We start from the raw sequence: 26,296 nt of genomic DNA on the forward strand, positions 1-26,296 counted from the left end.
ACTTTCGGTAAACCATCATTCCGCGAGAGAGCGAGAAAGAGAGAGCGTGTATGTGTGTGTGTGTGTGTGTGTGTGTGTGTATGCTCCGAGAACGGTAAATGTGCGCGCGCGCGATGGCAGTTTGCGTAAATAAGCAGCTTAAAAATAGTTCACCGAGTGTGTTATACCGGAGAGCAAATAAAGCCTACTCGGCTTTAAAGTCATAGGAGTACTGTTCTACGAAAAATCTTCTCCGAATACACTTCGCCGCCGTGTTTACCGCGGCGCGAAAAATCTTTGGGCTTTTGCGAGGGCGTCACCGAGGCTGTCACTCCAGCGTGTAATAATACATAAATAAATTTTGCGATCGCCACTTGAGAAAAAAGAAAGAGAGAGAGAGAGAGAGAGAGAGAAAGTAGAGGACGAGACGTTTACTTTGTGAGAGATTCTTCATGAAACTTGGGACTTATCTGCGGTACGGGAACGAGGTCGACCTTCCCTCCGCGCTATTACGTTTTACTTTGCCTTCGTTTTACGGTAGCCGGCAGCAAGTTGGCGCCAGTAGTACTCGTATTGTGCTCCGCCCGTGTGTGTCTTACGGGTATGGTAATCTTTTCTTCAAAGCGCTTATCATAAAGTTTGTCCCGCGTTGACCCATGGCATAATCACGCACAACGTAGCGTTACGCGCGCTCTCTCGCGCCACAACGCTCTTGCTCATCGATTACTTCTCCGATTAGTCCACCCACCGTGTGCACCTGAATCTGCTTACGATGACGCAAATCCGGCCCCGGCACATTGCCGGCCAGCATTGTGCGTGTATGGTCTCATTGAAAAGAAAAAGGAAAAGAAGGCAAACGGGCTTCGTCTCTCCGAGAAAAGGAAGAAGAAGGCGTCGTAAAGGGCAATCTCGACGCTCGCGTTCCAAGTTAATGAGATCGAATCGAGCGCTGAAAAGGCTTTCGAGTTGCAGAATCTCGGACAGCGCGAGAATGTGCCTTTCGCGCCGTTCTCGCAACGGAAAGAACGGTTTTGTGACAAACGGAGGTGTGCAATTGTGAATCAAATCGAAATGAATCGTAGTAGATTTGATTTGATTTTCTTTTTTGAATATTGAAAGGTTCGCATTCGAATAATTCGAAAATTTCGAATCATCGACGAATCGATTTAGAATCGATAACTTATGATGGTTTCATTTATATTTTCCGCGAGACCAATCTTGTATCAGCTCGTGTCTGCAGGCAAAAGAGATTTCTGGATTCAATGCTACTATTTTTCTACAATGGCGATGAGAGAAAAAAATTTAACTTACTAAATTTTTCAATTCGACTAAATTTTTTCAGTTCAACTATTGTATATTTCACTCAAATACATAAAAACTTGAACTTTAGTTTAAACATTTATATATTTAACTTATAAATATATATTTACATATATTTCATTTAAATACCTAAATGTTGAAAAAATTCAAGCAAGTTGAAAAATTTTGTCAAATTAACTTTTTTCCCAGTGTATTATTATGAAATGAGATATAGAGAGAATCATAATTGTTGAGGGGAAAGGGGGAGGGGAATAGTTTACTCTCAATTAGAAAAATTTTTTAATCTATTATAGTACAAAATAACTTTGGTCCTATTAATTTTCTCAAACAAATTTAAACCGCGAAATTTGTAGCGAATTTCATAATATTATTAATTTAACAGTAGATCGATCTGAAGAATTTTATTTTTTAATAAAATATCACGAGGGGGCCAACAAAGAAGTTCGCTTCGTAAATAACCAAAAATATCTCATCCTAAAGCGTAAAGGTCTATAAGGACTCGCAAAGGTTGCTGGGCTTTTCGTGAATGCATTAATTATAATGTATCGGATACGAATCTTATGCTTGAGAGCGCACTTGTCCCTTACTGGTGGTATCCTGAACTGCATAGCGATTAATTAGCGTGCATTATAATATCATGCAAAGTTTCATTCCAAATGTAAAAATACGCACAAGTTGAAATTTATATTGTGTTACTCTTGTCTCTGAAAAACAAAGAAACAATAAATTTAATCTTATTTAATTCGAGGGAGAATAGTAGGAATTATAGACCTTATCTTAATGTTGTTTTTAGTAAGCAAAAGATTAAATTAACAAATAAACAATTTTATTCTTCTATTGCAAAATAATTGCATCAGTTGATTTTACTAAAGTTATACCATTACAATATTCATTAAACGTTGATTTATTACATTTCACAGATTTCTTTTTACTCGAAAGCAAAACATTCAGCAAATAATTTGATTGCGCTGATTTAAACGAATTTGTGTATTTTACTGTTTATAATAAATTCGGTTGGCGCAAGTAAAGTAAAATATTCTACATTGCCCATCGTAATGTGTGTATCAAATATTTTTGGTGAAAAATTAAAAGATAATTGTTTTTTTCAACGTACTTTAGCGAAACCGTTCTTTTCGTACGCAAAACAAACTCGCGAAAGTATTACACGTTCAAGCGACGTCTCTAGCACTTATGACTAAATTACGACTAAATTATGATTAAATTACAACGCCGTCTCGAGTGCCGGCTCGTCATGGGATAGGAGACGAGTGAGCTCTTCGCGTAGCAATTCGCACGAGCGTGTCCTCATTCGGAAGTCACGATCTCCAGTAGGAAGAAGAAAGAGGCATTCTTCACGGACCTCCCGGGACAGATGCGATCGTCACGCAACGCTAATTAATCAGTTGTTCTCGCTCCACTCTCATGTCTCTAATTTAATTCTGGGTACGTCTGTTCCTTTGACCGCGCTTTCTGCATTCTCCCTCGTCCTCTCCCTCCTTCCTTCTCCGTTTTCTCCTTCAATAGAAACTTCGATACACGGGGCTGCGTTCGCTTTGTCTCGTTTCATTTCGAGTTTAGAAAATATAACCTAGTGCGGCTAAAAAAAAGAAAGAAGGAAAAACGGACAACGACTCGTGCCGATCGGATGCACGCGCTCGCGTGCGAGATGTTGCATAGGTCTGTCGCAACTGCTGGCGAAAGCGTTGCATCGGCTAGACCGATGTCAGGCCCTTTCATCGAAACGTTGAAGGCTGCGTTACTCGGCATTATTCGTTTTCAATACAGGAACGCAGCTCCCTTTGCACTTCCGTTGCGATCGCGTTCGAGCGGTTATCAATTCCGATCTCCCGAACCCGGCGAGTCGTCGTCATCGTCGTTCGCGGAGCAAAAGGCATAACGTAACGGTCGACAAAACAAGAAAATTAAGAAGATACATCCTGTAATTTTGCCTCAGTCTTCGACCACATCTCGTTCTGCATCGAGGTACTGATTTCGAAATCGCCTTAACCGCATATATCAAGAGAAAAAAAAAAGAGTGAAACGTGAAGGTTGCGTATTACACGGTTCTGGAAAAGAAAACTTTTGCTCGGGATGTGATTCTGGCTGGAAACGAGTTCTTCGATTGAAAACTGAAAGCTTTATTTTCTCCTATAACGTCAAATTAAATATTCGTCTGGGAACTTTGAGTTCTGAACTTCTTCCCACTTCTCTATGAATTTCTTCCTATTCCTTATAGAAAATGAATAATAGATCTGGAATTTTTATTTTCCCGGAAAGAACGGTTTTGCTCAAGTATCTAAAAATTTAGTTGGCTACAGATCTGAAAATTTTGTTGAACTATCAAAATGCGCACTGAAAAACACAATTTGGTTGATCAGAATCAAAGTTTGGTAGACCTAACTAAATAATTCGATTAATATAGGCTCAACCAAATATTTAATTACTACAGCACAAAATTTAGTTCCTTCTATTTCCTGCTACAAAAATATATTTTTTTTCTGTTTTAAAGAAAAATATATTTGTGGTAATATTTTGGTACACTGAAAAAGAGGATTTGATAACAGAGCTACTTTAACAGAGTTACCAAATAAAAAATAATAACTTATCATTAGTCAAACTATATGTAACAAAATTTATAACTTGTATTTGCAAATTAAAATACATATCCTCAGAAAAAAGTGTATTTAAAAAATTTCATACTTTCATAAGTTCATAAAATAAAAAGCTTGTATCAATATATAAAATATACATATTATAATTTAATATAATTACAAAGTTTTTTTGCAAAATCTAATTACTTAATAATACAAATTGTTTTTTTTTTAACGAGATTGATAATGAAAAACATTAAGAACAAATTTAACGAATTTATGAATTGTGCTTTGTTTTCTTAATAATAAATTTGGTTAGCGCAAGTAAAAGATTTTCTACTGTTATAATCATAATGTGTACACCAAATATTTCGATTGCCATTGAAAGAATAATTTTTTCATTGCAAAGGATTTATCAAAATAATTATATTTATACATGATAAGAAATGCTACAAGTTTTGACATTTTAGCAACCAATTTGAGCATCCTACTTAATTATTTTGATGGTCTAGCAAAATTATTTTCAGATTTGTGTTTAGTCAAATTTTTAGATATTTCAGCAAAATTGTTCTTTCCGTGTACAAAACCGCTTTCTTCGATTATTTTATTACGACGAATATTTTACTATTTCAGCGAACCGTGTGTATCGCGTGTGTTTCAGCGACAAAACCGAGGGAGTCTCTCGCGAGAGATCCGCGATCGGAGAATTGATCGACCGGTTTAACTTTCGCGGATGACGAACTTTCGCGTTTTCGACCGTGAGTGTTGTCTCTCCCTGTGTCACGAATTCGACCGCAACCTCCATTAAACTTATCGTTATGACGCACGCGAACGCTTTCACGCAAAATCATTTCGATAAAGTATTTCGGGTTTAACTTTTGCTTTTCAACCTTGGAATTTTACATCAAATTTTATTTCGATGTAATTTGACTTTGAAACTGTTTTTCTTTTTCGATATCTTCTTTCTGCGTGAGAGGCGGGAATCCGTTGCTTTCGTTCTTTTTATATCTTGTATCAACGCCAATGGCAGATCAGCCGAGATGTCGCGGAGCTTTATCAGTCACGTCAAGTATGTACCGATTCGCGTTCTATCGCCGAAGCCAAACAACGGTTGAACACGATTGGTCGAATGGATGATCACTTGAGAACGTCATGAATCGTCGACACATTGAAAGGATGTACGGAAAAAGACCATCTATCCACATCTAAGTAAAGAAAAAGAAGTTATCAGCAGTTTCTGGTGAAAATTTTTCTTACATTTCTCTAATTTTTCAGAATTTCTATATAATTTTATAATTTTTTTAAAAAACTCAATTCTTTTTTTATACGAACACCTTTCAAAAATACTGAGAAAGTCTACATCTTTGCTAAAATTTTTTATATCACAGAAAGTATGATTTTGCTGAAGTATCTAAAAATTTAACTATAAATATTGACCTAAAAATATTTTTTGTTAAATCCATCCGAATAAATTATATAGGATGTTCAAACTGGATTGCAAGAATGTCAAAACTTTTTGCACACTAACAATAAGTGATGAAAATGGTGGTTTATTATAATTCAACTACAATATAATTCAGTCATTTTGAGTATCAATACCGCAAATCTAAATGCGCACTTTTGTATGTAATATGGTGTCACTTTTTATGCATTTATGACGCGTAATATTTTTATACCTTTTGCACGCTTAGATCGTGCACCGATAAATAAATTACGCGTAAAAAGTACAAAAATAACAATTTTTATACAAATGCATAAAAAGTGGCTACACGATAGTAACTACACGATTTTGCACACAAAATACTTCCATTTGCAGTGTAGATATTATTCAGTTATATTTTAACCATGTAAATTATAGTTTTTAGTTATTATTACGTGAATAGTAAACGAATGTTGAAAAATCAGTTGCATTCATTGTAATTGTATTTACTAAATAGAAATGTTTAATTTTAATTTTACCATCTGTATCTTGATATTAATATTTGAAATTATAATAATTTATAACAAAATTGTTCATAGTAGAATTGGTAGAATTATAAGCATGATTGTTATTACTTATCACAGCAGTAATAACTGTAAAGATGGAGCTCCATATGTGTGATTATTTTATTATTTTAATATTAATTATTGTTTTATTAATTATAGTCACAAGTACGCGGCAAAAAATTTTCTATTTCAAGTAAATATATTTCTTGTTTCTAGTAAATTATTTTGAACTATAATTTATTCAAAGAAATAATTATTTGTAACAATTTCTTTGTTTCAAAGGAATATTATCTTGATCAAGAAAAAATTATTGTTATAAATAAAGATTTCTTTGAATTAATAATCCAAGAAAATGTATTTACTCGAGACAAGAACTTTGTTTTGTCATGCATCAAACACTTAGTTACTCATTATGCGCTTGAGGACTATAAATAATTATTTTAACGTTCCGACAAAGTTATTTTCAGATCTCGGTATTCATCTAAATTTTTAGACGCTTGAGCAAAACCGTTCTTCTCGTATGTGAATTCTGAAATATTCTAAAATCTCTCGACTTCCGAAAAAACTCTGTAAAACAGAATATTTACTTCAGCTCTTTTGATCAAGGAGAGACTTGGTTTACAATAAATATTTCCAAGAAAGAAAACTTATGAAACCTGAAGAGGTTTATCTTTCCAGAGAAAAATCTTCATAAATTTCAAAAATGCGAAAACTCTTCGAAATTTTATCGAGATAAAAATTTTTTTTTACTAGAAATAGTAGGCACTCCACTGTACATTCTAAGAGAAACGGATATCCGTGAAAGAAGAAGAAGAAGAAGAAGAAGAAGAAAGATAAGGCGTCGAGACGAGAGGTCGAGCCGTCGGTCACCGGTGGCGGTCGGCTCGAGAACGCCGCGTGCCGCGTCCGCGGCTATCGCCGACGGCTATCGTTGTTTTGTAGGAGGTGACGATAACGATGACGCGACGTCGTCGTCAGGAGGGAGTAATGCGCATCGTGTTCGCGAATTCCCCATGGCCGGGCGGCCGCCAAGTCCGATGGCAGTATCGCCGTGACCATCGCGCCGGTTATGGCCGCGAACGACGACGACGTGACGACGTCACGTTCACCGACTCCGATTTTTCCGCGCCTCGGCCCCGTCCGTCTGCCGGTGTGAAATGATCGCGTGACGATTCGCGACGCATAAGACCGCGCGCGTTTTACCTGAAGACGGAAGACGTCGCGACGATAACGATAACGATCGCGCAACGCGCCGCCGACGCGACGGCTCGCACGCCGCGGAAAATTAACCCGCGGGAGAACTCGTTTGTCGTCTCTCGCGAGATGAGCTTCACGCTTGATTGATTCACGGGTAAGTCGACCGACATCGTGACGCGCGAAATTGGCCCGACCGGGGAGGAGCCTCTTCTTCGAGAGCGAACCGAAGACCAAAGGCGCCGACCGGTGCTTTTGACGGCGAGTGAGCGTGAACGCGTCGTTGAAAAATAACGCACATCTCCTATCAATTTTTCAGCAAAAATGGATCGTTCCCAAAACTATAATTAGAAATGTAGGGTACGGATATATCGGTGACATTTGGAACGTTTTAGCTATACAATACGAGCTGAAAGTTATCGAAATTTAAAAACTGAAAGCTTCTCTAGTTTCATTCTTTTTTTTTCTTTTTTTTTTCCTTAATCAACAACAACAAATTTTTGTCGCAAATGCCCGAATTTTGGCCTTGAAACCAGCAGAGAAGACAATAACGAAAAATTACTATATTTTGTTGCAGTTTTAAATAAATAACTTTTAAACGAGTAAGTAGATCTAAATGAATTTTCGCACAAATATGTATTAGAGTTTTATTAGTATATTAGTAAAAATTTTGAATTAATTGCTAATAATAAATTATACAACGTAGCTCGTATTGTAAGAACGAAACATGTAGTTTACAATAGGTCGAATCAAACGAGAGGATGTTCCTTGCGTTTGATTTTTTTTTTTTTTATCATCAATGTTAAATTCGCACTGCGACTGAAGACAACATTGTAATGTCAAAACGTTTCGCTTTTAATTATATTACAAATGTAATTAATAATTTTATATAACATTTTCTCGCTCGTTTAATTCGGCTTACTGTAAACTGTATTTTTAATTGGTAATACTACTTTTAGTAAACATCGTTAAATTTTTTCTTGACTCTTGATTCTTATGCGAAATCGCGTTTTGCAAATAAATATTATAAAACGATTAAGAGTCGACGAAAAATGAAATAACTTTTAAACCCAATGAGTGAATTGTGCCCCAAATGTTACGTGGACGCTCAAACGCAATACTACACTGAGAAAAAAAAAATTGGTTGAACACCTGAAATATTTACGATGCGCACGACTAAATATGATTTAATTAATTCTTAGTTAAAAAATTGGAATGGTTAATATAAATGAACTACATGTTTTTTTGTGCGACTAAATAATTGTTGAATCAACCCAGTGTTTAGTTGTGCACGTCGGACTAAATATTTTAGTTTTCCAACCAATTTTTTTTCTCGGTGTAGAATATTTTATATTTTTTTGGTTTTGAGATATGACCCATGCATTCGTAAATATTTAGTGTTCTGCGGCTGTGGCTCCCCGGAGACACCCGTTCTCCAGCCTTGAAAGAGACCTCGGGCAACATTTTGAAAAAATCGTACGATCGATTATGCGCGCACTCGACCGGCACGGAGACACCTGAGAGAGAGAGAGAGAGAGGGAGAGATTGTACGTTTGTACGTGCAGCCGGATGCGTGATATTCCTGTCCTCGTAGATCAGCCGATTTCACGCTTGGCGACAAAACGAATCTCTCGCGAAAGGTGTGAGAGATCCTTTCCCGCCCTTCCCTCCGCCCTCCTCTCGCTTTTCATTCACTCGCGGCCGAGGGCGAGCCGCGTGGCCGTCTCTCTTTCCCTTCGATGAATTCGCCTTTTTCATTTTTCTTTTGGCAACGGGGCGAGGTCATACCACATACTGCACACGATGGAGGCACCTCGCCTTTTAAACGCGCGACGCGCGTTTAAGGCTCGCGCTCGCCTCGATTCGAGGCACGTCCGAGACGACGAAAAGGAAACGGCGCGGCGCGCTCAATGCGTCCGCGAGATCTTTTTTTTCTCTCTCTCTCTCTCTTTTTTCTTTTTTCATTTCAAGATCGGCGACTGCACGAGGATCGAACGAGCGATTGATCAATGTACAAAATAAATGGACGCATTGCGTACGACGGGGACGAACGGTCAGAAATCAAAATTCCGGCGGAATTTCCATTTTCAATACCACTGGAATTGGCTATCGGTCGTCGATCGGAGTCATTTCTTACGTAAGAGTCGCCGGTAAAACGGAATTACGTAAGCCACTTGTGCGCGCGGGAGAACTGAATCGTATTAACACTGATACAAGGAAAATGCTCGCGAATAGTGCTCGACGATTGGCATGAAATGGCAGAATTGTCACGTCGCGTGGCGTGAGCGAGAACACAATTCTTACTCTAACGCGCATTGTTCGCATGATTGGAGTCGAATTGCGAGCATTCCGTCCAATCTCATCTTTCTCTCTTTTTTTTTTTTTTTTGAAAAAAAAGAAAAAAAACGAGCTAACGAGACATCGTTCGTTACCGCTGTTTATTCAGTTTCTAGAGATGTGCGAATAGTTCGAATTGAATCGAAGCTGAAAAGTTCGAATTCGAATGATTCGAGAGTTTCGAATCATCGATGATGCGATGTCGAATCGATCGCCTACTTTGATTATGTTTTATTTATATCTACCTTGAACAATCTCGTATCAGCGCATGCGCATGCGACTTCTCGCACCTTTAAATTTAAATTTCAAATTCTACCGTTTTTAAATTTAATAAATTATTCAAAATTTGTGTGTAAACAATTGTCTCCGTGAAATTGTTTCAACGTTTCGTAGATTTGTATCATTTTGTTTTATAGAATTTAGAACAAAATTTGAAAAAAAAATCCGTTATATTTTCCTAATGAAGTGCATTAAAGCCACCTCGATAATAGCATTGTTATTTTATTGTTATGTATTCAATGATCATTTATCAATATACACCCAGAGAAAAGTTTCTTCGAATCGAAAGAAATGTATTTAAATCAAAGAAATTTGTGCATTGTTATATGATTAAAAAAAGAGTTTCTTTGATTTGAAAAAATTTTTGGGTTGTTCCTTTTATTATGATTAAAGAAATAGTTTGAATATGCAACACAAATTTGTCTTTAAATGAAAGAGATATATTTTGAAAACCGTAACAACAAAATTATTTCTTACATTTCTGTCAGTACTTGCTTTAAATTAAAAAGTCATTTATTTACATTAAGCAAATAATTTGAACAAATAATTTAAAGAGACTAACAACGTCGTTTCTTGAAATCAAATAAATTTTTATTTTTCTCAAAGATATTTTTACTTCAACCTAAAAAGAAAACCAGGTTAAAGAAACGATTTCATCAACTTAAACATAACTTTTCCGAGTGTAATACTCTCATACCGTATTGTTTAGTAATATTTATTATAAATTTTTACTTAGCACACCGTTTTTTGGTAATTATTTTATAAAATCCTTGCATTGAATTTTATCATCAAAAAGGATCTATAACGTCATTGAAAATCCTTTATTGCGTTTATAAGTTAGCGTATAATGTAAATCTGGGTAAATTTGATTCGTATTCGAATCTCTTTGACAATCAAGCGATTCTATTTGACTCGTCGTGAAAATTTCAGATTCGATCCAATTTGATTTCGAACATGCTGTCAAAGCTTGATTTGATTCGACTCGATCTCAAATGCTTCATATTCGCACATCCTCTCAAAGAAAAACGTTGTATCAGTAACTATAAATTTGTGAATAAATATCCCCTCAACTATGTACTAGAAAGCGGTAAATCAGTAATAAGTTGTATAAACTAAGAAAATACAGTATTATTAGCTATTTATAGTAAAATTGTTGGATAAACTATAGAAAAATAGCAATGCAAATGTAGGCGACGGAAACATTGAACCGAGTGAGATTCGAACTCTGGATCCCTCATCGTTCTCATTCCTAGCACTTAGGGCCCTGCTATCATAGTTATTCCGTACACGACCTTAATCGGCCATACGTCAACTGGAAGTACGTAATTATCCTAACTTACATAAGTACGCATACATATTTCTGCGTCCTAGAAAACAAAAGTCGTTTCCTATACGTAATTTTACGCACGCTGAATTCGAATCCGGCCGCAGAATTAATCTATCACTCCAGGTAAATAACGGAGATAAATTGCTTCAAATAGCCCCAAAAAATAGAGAGTTTGGCCACGTCTATCGATCTATTGCTAACAACGAAATTTTATTCCGCCAATTTCGCTAACGGCATCTTGAAGTACGAGTTTTTATCTTTAAAATCAGTTTTGGTTTGTACCGTAGAATTAATTTGTACAAGTACAATAAACTACTTTATAGTTATTGCAACTAAAATTTTAGTTGCAATAACTGTAAAACAGCTTATTGTTTTATATACATTAATTCTAAGTATAAAACTGGTCGCTTTTACGGTCGCCAGCACCATCGTGAATTTTTCTCCGAGTGCCTCTCTACCAGTTTTTAATCTCCCGCGCACGTTTTTGCGCCGAGTTCCGAGAGAGCGAAGATCTCACTTGCTCATGCAACGACCGTCGACTTGACGCTTCTCTGAAATGGTAAACAAATGTTGCCGTAACGCTCCCCGGAACTTCGTCGTTATCGATGTCGGAACTGCACCACCGCGTGCTCGTCGCGGTGAAGGCGGAAATGGTGAACGTCGCGGTCAGCGTAAAGGATAACAGACATCGAATCAGGAAGAATCGGATACTTCCCCAACGCGAGCGTTGGCGTGAACCGGTTTGCGATCGGTTAACGGCTGATTAAAACTTTAGGCGAAGTTTCCGCGGGAGCCGCTCTAAAGAAGAATCCTTTCTATGCGTTCTCGAACATCGCAAGACGATTTCGAATTCTTTTTTTTTTCCAAGATAAATTTTCTGCTCGTTATTTTAAACGAAAACCAAGGTAGGCCAAGAACGAGCAACAAACTAACGACGTTAAAAATATTTAATCTGTAGCTACACTTGGAGAAAAGTTATGTTCAAAATTATTTCTTTAACTTGGTTTTTTAAAGTCAAATTGAAAATACCTTTCAGGAAAATAAAAATTTATTTGATTTCAAGAAATGTCACTAGCTTTTTTTTAAAAATAAATTATTTGTTTAAATAAATTAAATAAATTGTTTTAATTCAAAGAAAGTACTGCAAATGTAAGAAATAATTTAGTTCTGATTTTAGAAATACATTTCTTTCATTTAAAAAAAAGAGAAAGATTGGCATTGCATATCCAAATCATTTCTTTAATTCTAATAAAAGGAACAATCAAGAATTTTCTTCAAATCAAAGAAACTTTTCTTTAACCAGCAGTGCACACATTTCATCGATTCAAACCAACTTTTTTTTTTAACTCGAAGAAACTTTTCTCTGCATGTGGAAATATCATTAATAATATAGCGAGACAAGTTTCAATTTTACTTACAATTAATCTTCTTCAGTCGCAAGAGCATAATAACATTTAATTGATGGATGGATAATAAAAAAATTGAACGCAAAGAACATGAAATAATAAACATAAACAGATCGGATTGACGTGTACATAATATCCATGCACTGAAAGAAATGGGAAGAACGATCATGTTGAAAACACAAATATGAAAGTAATTACATTGGATTATTGGTAACTATTATTAAACCTAACTTTACCAAATTTGGTAATAGTTATTATCAAATACTTTTTTCAGTGCAACGATAATTATTTTCATATCTGTATTTTCGACAAAATTATTCTTTCAGTGTGGCTGAGCGCTCAGTCAAGCTCATCTACGCTTGATAACATTTAAATCCTAATAGTTTCTCGCTCCGTTTTCGGAGAAATTCCTCGTCTATTTTCCGTATCATTTTTCTCTAGAGAAATGTTTCCGAGCCATCCGTGACTCGAATAATGACCAACAAAAGATGATAACAGGCTTCTAACGAATTCTAAACGCCAGGGGGGAAAAGCAAGAGACGAGAATCCTATTCTTCACTTAATTTCAAGCGTAGTGAAAGAGAGATTTGGTTTATAATTTAATTATAAAAGTAAGAGCTGCGGAAAAGATAAATGATTGTATGTGTGCTCGTCGAGGAGAAATCGTCTCCAAGTTAGCAGTTTACCGCTTACGACGACATCCGGTACGACGCGTTAGCGACATTCTAGCCGTTATTCGACGAAATATTGCGCCGAGCGAACACACATCGCCGTACAAACGTCGTTCAACAGAGCGGCGATGAGGCTTTTATGCGCGATGCCGTCGAGGGTGAGAAAATGAGTTCGTTAATGTACTCGCGACCTTGCGTGACGAGGTTCCCTCTTCTCGCAAGTGGATTTCAATGTACGCGTACGTAAATATCTCTCTTCCCGGCCAGCTCCGTGTCCCCCCTTCGGCCTTCCCGACATCGTCGTTCACGTTGAAGCGACTTCCCGTCCGGTTGTAAGACGCGTTGCATCGTATCGCGATTTACGATGAGCGTATTATACGAAGGACGGGGTGGGACGGACCCGGGCACGCGTGTCCGAAGACGTGCCGCGGACACGGACGTGTGTGTCCACGTAATTATTGACCGTGCCGCCACGCACTCCGCACGGTCGGTTTGGTGACCCACTTGCCGTTGACAACGCCTATTCTCTTCTGACCTACATCGTCAACGGCGCTCGCTCACGTCCGCGCGATCCGTTTTCCATGCACAGGAACATCCGATCGGCCGACTTCGCTCCCCGCGGCGAAATACCGGAAAACCGTGCGGCGCGAGACAATGATAACGGGGATGGGGAGGGGGAGGGGGTGTACGCTGCAGTCACCTCGATCATGATAAAAATCCCGATATCATCGATTTCCCTTTATTCGCTCGGCGTTATTCGCGGCTATCGAACGGGACGGCTTTTGAACAAAATGAACTTTTTTTTTCTTTTTTTTTTTTTTAAGGAAGATGCTATCGACTGAAGTTTCGAAAGTGCAACGTTGATACGCGCAACTGCACTCGCGCGAAGTGCATCCGAGCGGATTAGATAATGCGCGCGGAAAAGCGCGAAACGCGAAGATCGCGAGTCGTCTTATCATCGTTCCACGTCGACCGTTCATTTTAGCTTTTTTAACCTTGCTCTGCCTCAACTCTTCCTGTGTTCCAGATAGGAAATTGCGTTTTCGACGTTAGTTATCATGCTGCTTTGTCAATTAAAAAAAAGAGAGAGAGGAAATTCGAGAGAAACATTTGTTTTTTTTTCTAATCTAGAAGAAAAAAGTTCTTAAAGATATTTTGGTTAGCCACACACGAGCTAAAAGTTATCAAAATTTAAAAACTGAAGGCTCTTTACTTTTTTTCTTCTTAATCTACGACAAAACATTTCGGTCGAATGCTCGAACGTTGGTTCTGAAACTAACTGCGAAGAAGAAAAATTTGGTTTATACAGCAAATGATTTTTACAGCAAAAATGCCTATAAATTGCTGCAGTTTTAGGTAAATAACTTTTAAACTAGTGGATCCAAATAAATCTTTGTACGAATATTTATTAAAGTTTTATTAATGTAACTAAAAAATTTGAATATGCTGATAAAACGCATTCCGTAAATTAAAAAATAAGAGAAAATTTAAGAATTAAAGTTTTATTAAAATACATAAAAAATTTAATTTAAATCTTAATGTTACTTCTTCAACAAATTTGCAAAGGAGCACTATAAAACGCGATTGTACATATATAAGAATCAGGAGCAAGCAAGAAATTAAATAACTTTTAAATTTTAATATATATAAAAGAAACACAGATACTCAAACGTAATAACAAAACAATTTATAAATTTTTTTAACTTTTTGCTAATACTTTGAGATGTGATATATATCCTTAAAGGTGTCTTGGCTATACAATATACGAGTTAAATGTTATTTAAAAACTGAAAGCTTCTTAGAATTATTCTTTTTTTTTTCCTAATCAACGACAACAAATGTTGATCGTAAATACCCCAGTTTTAACGCTGCAAAGAAGAAAAATTTGATTTATAATGGTTTTATTATAATTGCAGCAAATGAGTATATTTTGCTGTACATCCTTAATAATATAATTTGAATCAATCAATACGGTCAATACTTAATCAAAATTACTTAATTAAAAAATTTCTTATTTGTTGAAACTATTCTTTCTCTAATTTTAAACTAATTTCCATCATTTTTTTTTTTATTTATTTTAGTGACTTCAATCAACACAAGCACGCGTTTTCCATAAACTTTCACGTGGATAAATTTGTTGTAAACTAAAATCTTTATAACGTTTAATTGCTTCGGTAAAGGGACTCTGAATTTTTTTTTTAACTTTTCGGACATATGTGAAAACGATCTCTAAAATGTTTGTTTAATTTTTAACATTTATAAATAGGTACTAAACAACCGTAATCTCTAGATTTTTCTCGAGGCTCTTTGTTCTTGAGGTTTTGCCTCGGACGTTTTTCGACAATGGATTTCTTCTTTCTCGAAGATGAATGTTTTCTCATCCCCCGTTTGCGCTCGCTTCTACAATTTTCTTTAGTTCGAGCGGAGCGAATTCCGCTCGTCCCGATCCTAGGTGCGCATTATAGCGAACTAGCCGCGTATCTTTTGGCGTTTTGCCAAACTTTATTCAACCCGCCCCTGCGATAGAGAACGAGTACGCGCTAAACGCTTGTCCAGCTCTCCGCCGCCTCCACCTCGGGGAGTCGGCTTGGAATAATTCTTGGCGAATATCCACGAGTCTGTCTGCCGCGTTTTCGCGTTGCATCGACTTTCCTAGTATTAGCCGGCCTATCCAGACGGTACAAATTGAGAAAGAGAGGGAGAGACAGAAAGAGGGAAAGAGAGAGAGAGAGGCGGAATTTGATCGATGTTCCACAAATATACAAATCGCGCGTGAATTTGGAATACTATTTCGGTAATTCGAACCTAATCTGGCCTTCAATATTTGACAACTGTGCGATGTTTGTTAGCTGTTGGAAGATAGCCATTTAACACTCGCGTTCGCGTGTATTGGAAGATCTCGCGACACGCAAGACACGTGTATATCGCGTGTATATTTTTGCGATTTGCTCGTCTTACTCAAGTGTGCTTATCGTCAATAGACTGACCGGGAGATCAAGATAATCGAGTAGTCAAGTGGTCTCGATATTACGCACGGTAAAAGAAGAAACTGACGAAGTACAAAATAACAGATACAATTGTAGATCTTCATACGAGAAAAAAAGAAGTAAAAGCTAATATTCATTTCTACACGCTACTTGAATGCACTTGATGGCCATTTTAATTTGACATGTCAAGTATACTTTTGAAAGGACATTTTCTTTACGTTATTCTTAATCAGCGCCTTTATGATTGAAGTTTCTGACGTAACTAAGTGATCGCTTCTTTCCTACAAGTGCGTAATACTATTTAAATATTAAATAATATTCCTGAAATATTAATAAAGAGTGGTTATATGTCCCTTTCTGATAATATTATATGAATATTACGTAAGAAGTAAATAATATTATTTATCTCATTAGTTTAAATTATCCGAAATATTATAACTTTTAAATGTAATAATTATAGAGTTTAGGAATATTCTATGCATAATAATTCACATTAATTTTTGACAATAATATTCTTAGAACATTTTCATGTAATATTCCGCGAATATTAAAGTAATATACCACGAGTATTATGTAAAAGGCAGAGATATAACATTAACACAATATTTCCATATCATTAGAAAATATTCTTGAAATAATATTTCAATATTTTAAAAAATTTTTAATAATATTCGTATAATATTCTAGGATATTAAAAATATCCTAGAATATTCGTGTGTGCTTATAGGATTCTTTTAAAGATTATATTATTGAAGTTAACAAAGATCGTCCATTAATTATTACAGGTAGGACACTCATCTCCCCCGCCACCAGCGCCGAGTTCGGGCCCCGGTCCAGGAGATCCGACATCCCCCAGATCCGTTCAGAAGGAGAACTCGCCGCCCCGTGGCCCTCGAACCCTCCTGCTTCGGCGCAGCGAGAATGGCTACGGATTCACGCTGCGGCATTTCATCGTCTACCCGCCCGAGTCCTGCTGCGTAAGTATCATCGAGCGGCAAGCGAAGCGACCCCTCGAAATCGAGCGAGAATAAAAAGGGGGTATCCCACGCGCGTTGCAGATGCTGCCGGGACACGAGCGGACCAAGATCGACGAGCCCATGGACACGATCTTCGTGAAGCAGGTGCGCGCGAATTCGCCGGCGGCTGAGGCCGGATTGCGCACCGGTGACCGCGTCGTCTCCGTCGACGGGGCGCCTACCCGGGGCGAGCAGTACTCCAGCGTGGTGCAACGCATTCAACAAGCGGGACCGTGGCTGCGCCTTCTCGTAGTCTCCAAGGAGGACGACATTTTGCAGCGGGTACGTGTCATTATAAGCAGTGCTGCGCTTAGATAATTTAAAATTATCCAGATGAAAATGAGATAAATTACATACAAATGTATCTCAGAAGAGATAAAATTGATTTAATTTTAAATTTAGATAAGAGATAAATTATTCTATTTTGATAATTTTAAGATAATGTCGCTGTTGAGCAGAACAATTTAGAAAATGTAAAAGCAGTATCTTCATATTTTTATTTATAAATCTTTAGTTTTTTAAAAACAGACGTTCTTTAAATAATGCAAAATGTTCCTCTTTTAATTCGGATCAATAAAAGTAAATAAAAGTCAAAGTTGAAAACTGTAGGAATATGTAACTCATGCAATGACCGACAAAGTTTCTTGCAAAAGTTTTCGAATTTATAGCTTTGGGACAATTTTAGGTTGCGCTACTATTTTCTAATTTATTGTTATCACTTCAAAAACTTCTCTGTTAGGTAACTTAAAACAAGATTGTGCCGTACATTTACGTTATGCTTCCATCTTTTTCATGTAGACAAATAGAGATAATATAATTACAAATTATTACAAATTAGACAACATAATACGGAAACAAGTAATTAAATTATGATTGCTAATTCTCCGTGACCCAAAATCCAAATAAATTTTTAATTTTGAATTATTTCATCTCAAATTCGAACGCGCGTTTAAAAAAATGACAAACGTTTTGGGTCAAACTTGTGAAATTATATTCTGAAATGTTGAAAGAATATGTATCGGAATTTTTTTCAGACTTTAAAACCTAAAAACTTTCAAAAACATGAAACCAATGACCCAGTTGGATTCAGAAAGCAACGAAAAACACATTGAACTACGGAGGATTAATATATGTAACTTGTATTTGTACAATAGAAATATTATCATAAATTGGATAACATCGTAGGAAAAAAGTAATTAAATTCTGAGGTTATTGATATAGGTATCTGACTTGAGTACTGATAAGATAAAAATATATTACATAAAAAAAAATAAACGAACGGAATATAATTTTTTACTATTTTATTCTAAATCTTCTGTGATTTACAGACTGTTTACATAAATTGACACGTAAAACATAGTTTATATTGTATACGCATAATTATTTATATTTTACGTAAACCCTGGGCTGAGCTAAGGAGATGATAGATACATTCTGAAAAATAATCTAGATAAAGATAAAATTATTTTTTTTATTTGGATAATTATCTTGATAATTTTATATAGATAACGGTAAACACTGATTATATAAGATTCTTTCATGCGCATGTAGCAGCTTTCTGTCCGCAAATGCCACCTATCCTTTGCTTTATTTTCGGCGTTCATATTTTATTAATGATTCTTATTGATTTACCAATACTTTCTGTCCGCAACATATCATCTGTCTCCTGCTTTATTTCCGGCGTTCGTATTTTATTAGCGATTTTTATTGATTTACCAATATTTAATTTTTAACGCGATTCAATATTTGCGCGCGCTCTTGTATGACTGTGATAAGAGAAATATGAGAATTTACAACACGAATAAGAAATATTTTTTTAAACTTTTTAGTACTTTGGCGATACAGCGCATAATCCTGAGACGAATCCACGACCGCGGTTGCGTTCTCCGGAAAGGCTGTCGCAGAAGCAACGCAGGTCGATGAGCACCATGATCTCGGGCGGATCGCCGAGAACGCGACAGTCTTGGGTTTGCTCTCTACCGTCGTCAGAGAGTCCAAATCATCTTGAAGAAACGATGTGCAGGATGACGGCATCAACTATGTCTCAAGTTCCGATCGTGGAATCTCAGAGTACACTGCAGCAGCAACAGCAGCAACGGAGAGGTGTGTTGGAAGCAAGCTCGTTGTACGATCATTCGGAGGATTCTCGAAATTCGGGGAGGAAGCAGCAACTGTTACGCGAGGATAACGTGCGATCGAGCGGCCGATTGTCCCTGGATTCTAAATACGATTTGTACGACAGAACGCGACCCGAGTCGGTGTACTCGCGGCCGAGCAACGAGCAACTTTACGACAGAATCAACGATCCGATTTACGAACGTGTACGCGTCAGCGAGCATCATCCGCAGCATTACTATCAACCGTCTATGCCGCGTTATCCGATGTCGCAGGCGGAGCCGCAGGTGCCAATATACCGGCCGATTAAGCGAATGGTGGCGCGACGTGCCAGTGAGGGCAGCGGCACCCTCGATTCCGAGTCGGCGAGTTACGGCAGCATCGACGCGCTGAGATCGAACGAGTCCAGCAGGTTGAGCATCGAGTCGAGACGAGACTCGTCGCCCGCCGCTAGCAAGGACAGCATGTCTCCCTATGATTCCAATTCAACTCTGACCGGCAACGAATGCTCCGACGATTCCGTCATCATGAACAGACTCCGTAAAAGTTTCGAGCAGAAGGCCGAATTTTTGCGGCGGCCGAGTCATCCCATCGGTTGGTCTGCCGAGCCGTCGTCGCAGTTGCCACCGAATTTCAATCAAGCCTCGGTAATCCAGAGGGAATTTTACGCGAGGCCACAAAAACTGCAGAGACAAATCTGGCCGCCTGGCCAGAGTGAGCAACAACAGAGGCAGCAATCTCCCACGAGAAGGTCTCCTCTAGAGAGGAATGTTGTTACGAAGACCATCACCAGTTTGGTGAATAAGCCGTCAAATCAGAGCGTGCAAAGGATAAAGGATGTAGATTCTAATTCTGAGTATTCAAAGCCGCGAAATGATCAACAACTCGGGGACAATCAGTCTATCGCTGAAGATCATTGTTACTCGCCATCTCTTTATGATAATGAGCTCACGAAAGAATACCGAGGCAAAGGCAGTTTTGTCAGCATCTTGTCGAGAATACAGGAGAATATTAGTATGAGTCAACAGCAGACATCGCAGGAGACACGAAACGGTTCCTCGTCGTTGCCATCTTCCCCGGGACCGGATAAGAAAACTGGCGGCGACGTTAGGTTCCCGGTACTACCGCAGGGCTTGCAGATCGTCTCGAGACGCGCCAAACAGTTCGAGTCCGGTCGTTTGCTGAGCGATGAGGATGAGCCCGCTGGCGATCGAACGAATCTTTACAAGAGCGAGTTGTCCAGATTGTCGAACAAGAGAAGTGTACCGAATGTGGCTGTGCGAAAACGAGAGTTCGAGTCTAAAGCCGAGAACCAGGACTCGAGGAGGCTACCGGTCAGAGAAACGAAATCTCTTGACACTGGTAAGTGTTTGGCGTAATGTAGTCGTCCTTCTATTTTAGAGATGGTGCAAAATGGTTTCAAATTGAATTGAGATTGAACAAAATTGAAACAAAATTATAAATTAAGAATTTTTCATTATTTCTGTATAATTTTATAATTTTTCAGATTTTGTTATACGAATTAGAACACTACTGAAATATTGAGAAAATGTTTCTACGTTTTTTCTATTCCATTTTCGTAATTCTTTATACATGCATTTTTTTAAATGTTTTTAAGATTTCTATACTTTTGAAAGAAAGTTTATAAAATCTGAAAAAAATTAAAGTGTTTTTTTATAAATTTTCATGAATTGTAAAGATGGAAATTTTATATTTGCTATTTTCTATGAAATTTTCTTTTAAACAAAAGCGGAATAAGCTTACATTATTTATTGAGGATTGAAAATCTCTTTTCGGGTGAAGAAATAACAATAATGTTACCTTTAATACATTTATTTCTTTATCCGAGATACTATTACAAATAAATAATTTTTTTAACAACAAATAACAACGTAACGAGAATGGTAATATTAAGCGAAAACAATTCTTAGTGCTCAATAAAGTATTGCCATTTTTGTTATTTTAATTTGTTACACTTCTTGATCATATTAAGATTTGTTTGTATTGTAGATAATTTTAAAGTAAAATCTATTTGATTGTCGTCTTTGACCTTCCTTAAATTGTTGTTTGTGCATTTTGTTTCTGTTTAGAAAAGAATTTCAAAGAAAATATGGCGAACTTGTGTACCAATCTAATCTCTCCCCAATCCTTAGTTCTTGTCAGAGCATGGTGACCCGTCAGTGTATTTCTGTAGTGTATGCCTTTTTTTACAATTTACATAGATATACGGGGAATCTATAATTCAAACAACAATTTCGAATTTAGAGGGGTTCTCATAGCAAGATACTCTCGGTGGTTTGCCATTGCTTTCCGACAAATAACGATTGAATAAACATCAGATTTCTAATCAGCCGGATTTGAACCCGGATCTTTGACACGGAGAACAGACGCACAATTCTGCACCACGATTTTGCACCAATCTAATATCACATTATAAATTCCAGTCGATCGATGGTAATCGCCACGAATTTCGCGGTTAATTAATAGGATTAGATCAAATTAGCTATGCTCAGATCAATGCTCAGTATCGTCGTTTAGGTGCAGTATTGACAGGCAACAGAATAATTCCTATAGGCAGCAAGCATATCCATTGCGAGCCACCGGCCGACTATAAAGAGAGTAAAGGTAGATAAAATTTAAGAAGCTGTGTCGAATATTGTTTGTGCCTTGTCGTCTTGTGCCGCTCTTGTGTTCGTTTGCATTCAGTGTGAACGCGCCCGCGAGACGTAACATTAATAATAACTCATATTACAACTTATAACGTCGTTAAATATGATAGATACAATAATTAATGCATCTGTCTCACTCGCTCGCTTTTCACGCCTTAACTAAAACAAGAGTAGATATACACCTTTAGCCTTATAACGCGATATATAGATTGCAATTAGTTTTAATAAATTTAAATCGCGCGTTTGAAAGAAATTCGTTCGAAATTGCTTCCAAGCGGAAGTAACCGGATAAAGCCGTGGTATATACCGGAATTTGTCGACGTAACGTTATGCACAAAGGGGACATTAACTGCCCTCTTGCACCCGACGTTTTTGTTGCCGAGCTTTTCTTATGATCTGTCCGTTATTCAAAATAACAACGGCGTATTCGCCTGCCGCTTCTACATAGCGACAACAACACCGCGCACCACGCTATATATACTCCACTTCCGTTGATTATTAACAAAAGCGATGGATGTTGATCGCAGAGTTTCGTACAAGAAATATAATAATACGCCGCAACGATACTATAATAATCCCGTTCTATGTGATCGAGCAGATGTGCCTACTATGGAGACAGAATCAGTGCGTTTGAGAGCACGCAGCAACAGCGCGGATTCCTGGGAAGCTACGAACGGTCCGGCAGCGGTGCGAGGCAGCGCCAGACATACGTGGCAGACCGCCGAGGAGGAAGGTAGCACCGAGGACAACAGTAAAGCCTACCGCAACCAGGACAATTATTTGCAGTCGACCAAACTGCAAATCGGTTAGTCCCTTTTTGCCGCTACCACTTGTCTTTACAGATATACCACCGCGTCACTCACACACATCCACGTTACATAAAGGTCGAGCATAAAGCGTTAATAATCGTCCCATTGATTTCTCTTTCAGCGCCAGTCAATGGTTCTTCGCCCAACGGCTCGACCAATAATGCCGCAGTACTTAGGCGACAGAAGAATACACAGATCAGTGAGTTTAAACGATGAGGATATTTTTAACATTACGTGCAATTATTGCGACGCATGCGTCAAGCGCGACGAAGACGCGTTTTATCGAAATTATAAGCGCTCGCGCTTGCATCGGAAACTTATTGTCTCGTAATAAATCAATTATTTAAAGGAGACGCTATTTGACAGTACAATACTATTGCAATTCAGCGTGAAAGCCATGCAGAAAGAAGCTATTGTTTTTACGTGCGCAGAGAATTATCGTAGTATTGTAGTTTTAGATAGCGTTTTCTTAAATAATTGATTTATTTATTAGTCGAACGTTTCAAAGGCTTTATCAATGAGTATCTGGTGAAAATTTTTCTTTAGAGTTTTTATATAAATTTTTAGAATTTCTATATAATTTTCTATATAATTTTAGAACAGTTTAGCAATGGTGGAAAATTTAAGTCTCAGTGCCAATTATACAGTCAAATTTTGTAATAAGTATGATTGGCCATAACATAAATAGATGCCACAGAAAAATTTTCTTTCTAAATTTTACAAACAGTTTAAATACAAATTATATTTCTGTTATTTAGATTGGTTAAATGCCAAACACATACGATATCACAATATTTTCTATTCATTTATCTATCTTAGTTAATTTTTTGCAGCCAAAAATTGTGGCTGTACTTGCAAGATTATCTTTTTTTTAAGTGTAAAAAAACTTACACTAAAATCTGAAGAATTCAGATATTTGTTTTCAAAAATCTTTATTAATTTAAAATATACGAAATTCTTCAGAATATTATGAAGCATTATGAGAATTTTTTTCCACCAGAACCATGCAATTCTAAATCTAGATGTCGCGAAACTTCAAAATTTAAAAAAAGGCAGCATTACGGTTACAATTTTATAAGAAAGCACAAATCGTGATTCAACAGGTGATGAGGATCGTGCTACCAGACGGGTTTCGTACCTGAAGGCGACGTGGGGCGAACGGATGCATGTCGACAGCGATCTGGAGCTCAGCGATTCCGAGCCCGTTCACATTCACAGAAGGTAAATAATCTTTTGATACGAGCGCATTTCGAACCTCTTGACGCCGCAATGACGATCGAACGTGCTGATTTTAAGCCACTTGACTTTTCTCGAATGCACCAAGATATTGTCGACGGCACGTTTCTCCTCCCGTAGCTTCTAGCTAAGGTTTGCCCGCGCGCAAGGTGAAATAACGAGCTATTTCATTGTCACCTCAGAGGTGTTAATTGTAAGTATATCTCGAAGCTGCATCTCTCTGTTCGTGTCCATGTTTCCAGTGCGCATAGACGATGGCGACCACCGTTATTTACGACAGACATAACGCCCCTGCGACGCATCTTTGAGGATATGACGCAGGCCGCGTCCTTACATCGAAACTTTCATCATCGGTGAGGGCGAAAAATTCCGTTTGAGAAGCACGGGAAAAAAAAATTGCATTATCTGTGCTCCGCGTTTCTTCCTCTAAGCTAATGTACATTTGCCCTCGCTCTCGATCCGCTCTCTCATCGTTTCTGTATATATGTACGTTTGCGCTATTTACCTGCTTGTAAGCGGTGGCGAGTGACGAATAATCACGTTGCGATACCGAGATAGAAGCATGAGAGAATTGTGCGCATTTCGTGTTTCAGCGACATTTACAGAAGAAGACAAGACCGTTTATTCGTGCGTTATTTTTCGTACGACACAAAAGTTGAGAAATCCAAAAGATACTACTAATGAAAGAATTACATAATGAAAAGTAGAATAAAATTAAAAAAATGGGAAACTTGCTTATCTGAATGTCTCTTGAGTGAAACAAATTACTCGAAAGAAATGAAAAACTTTTGTCTGTTGCACTACCGACAAATTTAAATGAAAAAAAAAATGCATTAAAGAGAAAACTATTTATGAAAAAATAAAATCGATTTAGACGAAATAAAATTAAATAGCTCGAAACTAGAAATTTTTAATGAAAAATAGGAAGGCGTATTAAAGCAAGAGAGCTATAATGATAATTTTCCACAATAGAGATATAAACCGAATATATCATTGCTTCGCAATGCGTTAATTGCTCGCGAGTGGCGTTAGATAAGATATCCTTTCTTGTTTATTATTCCTACTGTGATAACGGACATACGTTCATAGACGCATAAATACAACACACTCCTGTTCGTGGCTCTGACATTAAAATCATGTTTGTGGTCGTCAATGTTATGTTGTTCTCAACTTCCTGACACTATAAATAGATATGTTAGTGTCCTTTCTCGGATATTGATTTATTGATTGATTGTTACTAACCGAATGACACTAATAAGAAGATCGATGTGACCCCTGTTTTCAGTGTCGTTTCCAATTTAGCACAAAAAAACGAGAACATAGAGAGAAGTGCAATTGTAAATAATATTAAAATTTTTTCCGCCGTCTCTATGAAATCGAAGATGGTATCGCGACTGTGCATCATTCTGTACTTAACAGAAAGTATCTATGCGCACACTTGCAAGCGACAGATCCAAACGGTTTTGTTTCTTGTCCACAGTAACAGCATTGCTGTAACGCATAATACATCAAACAGCTGCAATGTGGATGGAACTGCGAAGGATGTCGAACCGGTAGAACGAGAGGGAACACTCCACGTTAAATTCACAGTGCTCGATGGCAAGGTATGAGATCACAAGCTCAACGACAAATGAATTCTATAAATATAAAAGAAATTGCCAACACGGCGTTTGTATGTGTGAAATAAATATTGTGATTGATAAGAGCGTTTCTCGAATGCTACAAGTACATAATCCACTCGAATCCACAAGTACATAAAACGCAGACGATTCGCAGACTCACATGTCGAGTCCTCAATGCATTAATAGTAAGTTACTTACAGTATTTAGTGTCATTTGTTGAGTCCAAATAATTATAATTGTCATCTTTCGAAAAGTGATTTGATCATGATCAGTTGTGTAATAAAATTTCAATAGTCAAATTGTGCAATTGGTTATTTTCAATTTAAATAAGTAGTAAGTATTAGTCAATTTCTATATCTGGACTCAGCAGTCAACTCTGTTAGCAAAGTGAGCATGTTTGAATCCTCAATTGCTCTTCTCAATCACTATACTTAATAAAATCACTTAGATCGCACACGTAAACCCTGTGCTGACTTTTATTGGCAATTCTTTTTATTGTACTTATTGAATTTATTTTGTAGATTTTAACTGAATTATTAAATTTAAATGAATTTTATTTACACACGCTAAAATGCATTAAGTATTTTTTTTTCAATTGTATTTAATAATATTTCAGCGATCTACCGATCGTTCCTGGAAGCAAGTTTGGGGTGTTCTCCGTGGTCCTATAATATATTTTTACAAGGATCGTCATAGTCAAGTGAGTAGCATTACTATTTGCATATCGATCAAGTGATAGCTAAACAAAATAC

The 26,296-nt window shown here is 37.3% G+C and overlaps 1 protein-coding gene across 12 annotated transcripts in view; it reads left to right on the forward strand.

The window, feature by feature from the left end:
* The window catches only part of LOC105205487 (rho GTPase-activating protein 21), a 53,740-nt gene that overhangs the window by 12,576 nt on the left and 14,868 nt on the right, over positions 1 to 26,296 (forward strand). For 9 of the 12 annotated variants that reach the window (XM_039457878.1, XM_039457881.1, XM_039457877.1 and 6 more), the window contains exons 3-12: positions 16,863 to 17,054; positions 17,136 to 17,375; positions 18,923 to 20,570; positions 21,747 to 21,833; positions 22,476 to 22,682; positions 22,808 to 22,885; positions 23,790 to 23,907; positions 24,165 to 24,275; positions 25,403 to 25,526; positions 26,161 to 26,244. In XM_039457878.1, the coding sequence (XP_039313812.1) occupies positions 16,863 to 17,054; positions 17,136 to 17,375; positions 18,923 to 20,570; positions 21,747 to 21,833; positions 22,476 to 22,682; positions 22,808 to 22,885; positions 23,790 to 23,907; positions 24,165 to 24,275; positions 25,403 to 25,526; positions 26,161 to 26,244 (2,889 nt within the window). Of the gene's footprint in view, positions 1 to 6,919; positions 7,228 to 16,862; positions 17,055 to 17,135; positions 17,376 to 18,922; positions 20,571 to 21,746; positions 21,834 to 22,475; positions 22,683 to 22,807; positions 22,886 to 23,789; positions 23,908 to 24,164; positions 24,276 to 25,402; positions 25,527 to 26,160; positions 26,245 to 26,296 lie in introns of those variants that run through there. The other 3 variants (XM_039457883.1, XM_039457880.1, XM_039457876.1) reach the window with 3 other exon arrangements.

Source organism: Solenopsis invicta, chromosome 15 (genome assembly GCF_016802725.1).
Source record: "Solenopsis invicta isolate M01_SB chromosome 15, UNIL_Sinv_3.0, whole genome shotgun sequence".
Lineage (NCBI taxonomy): Eukaryota > Metazoa > Arthropoda > Insecta > Hymenoptera > Formicidae > Solenopsis > Solenopsis invicta.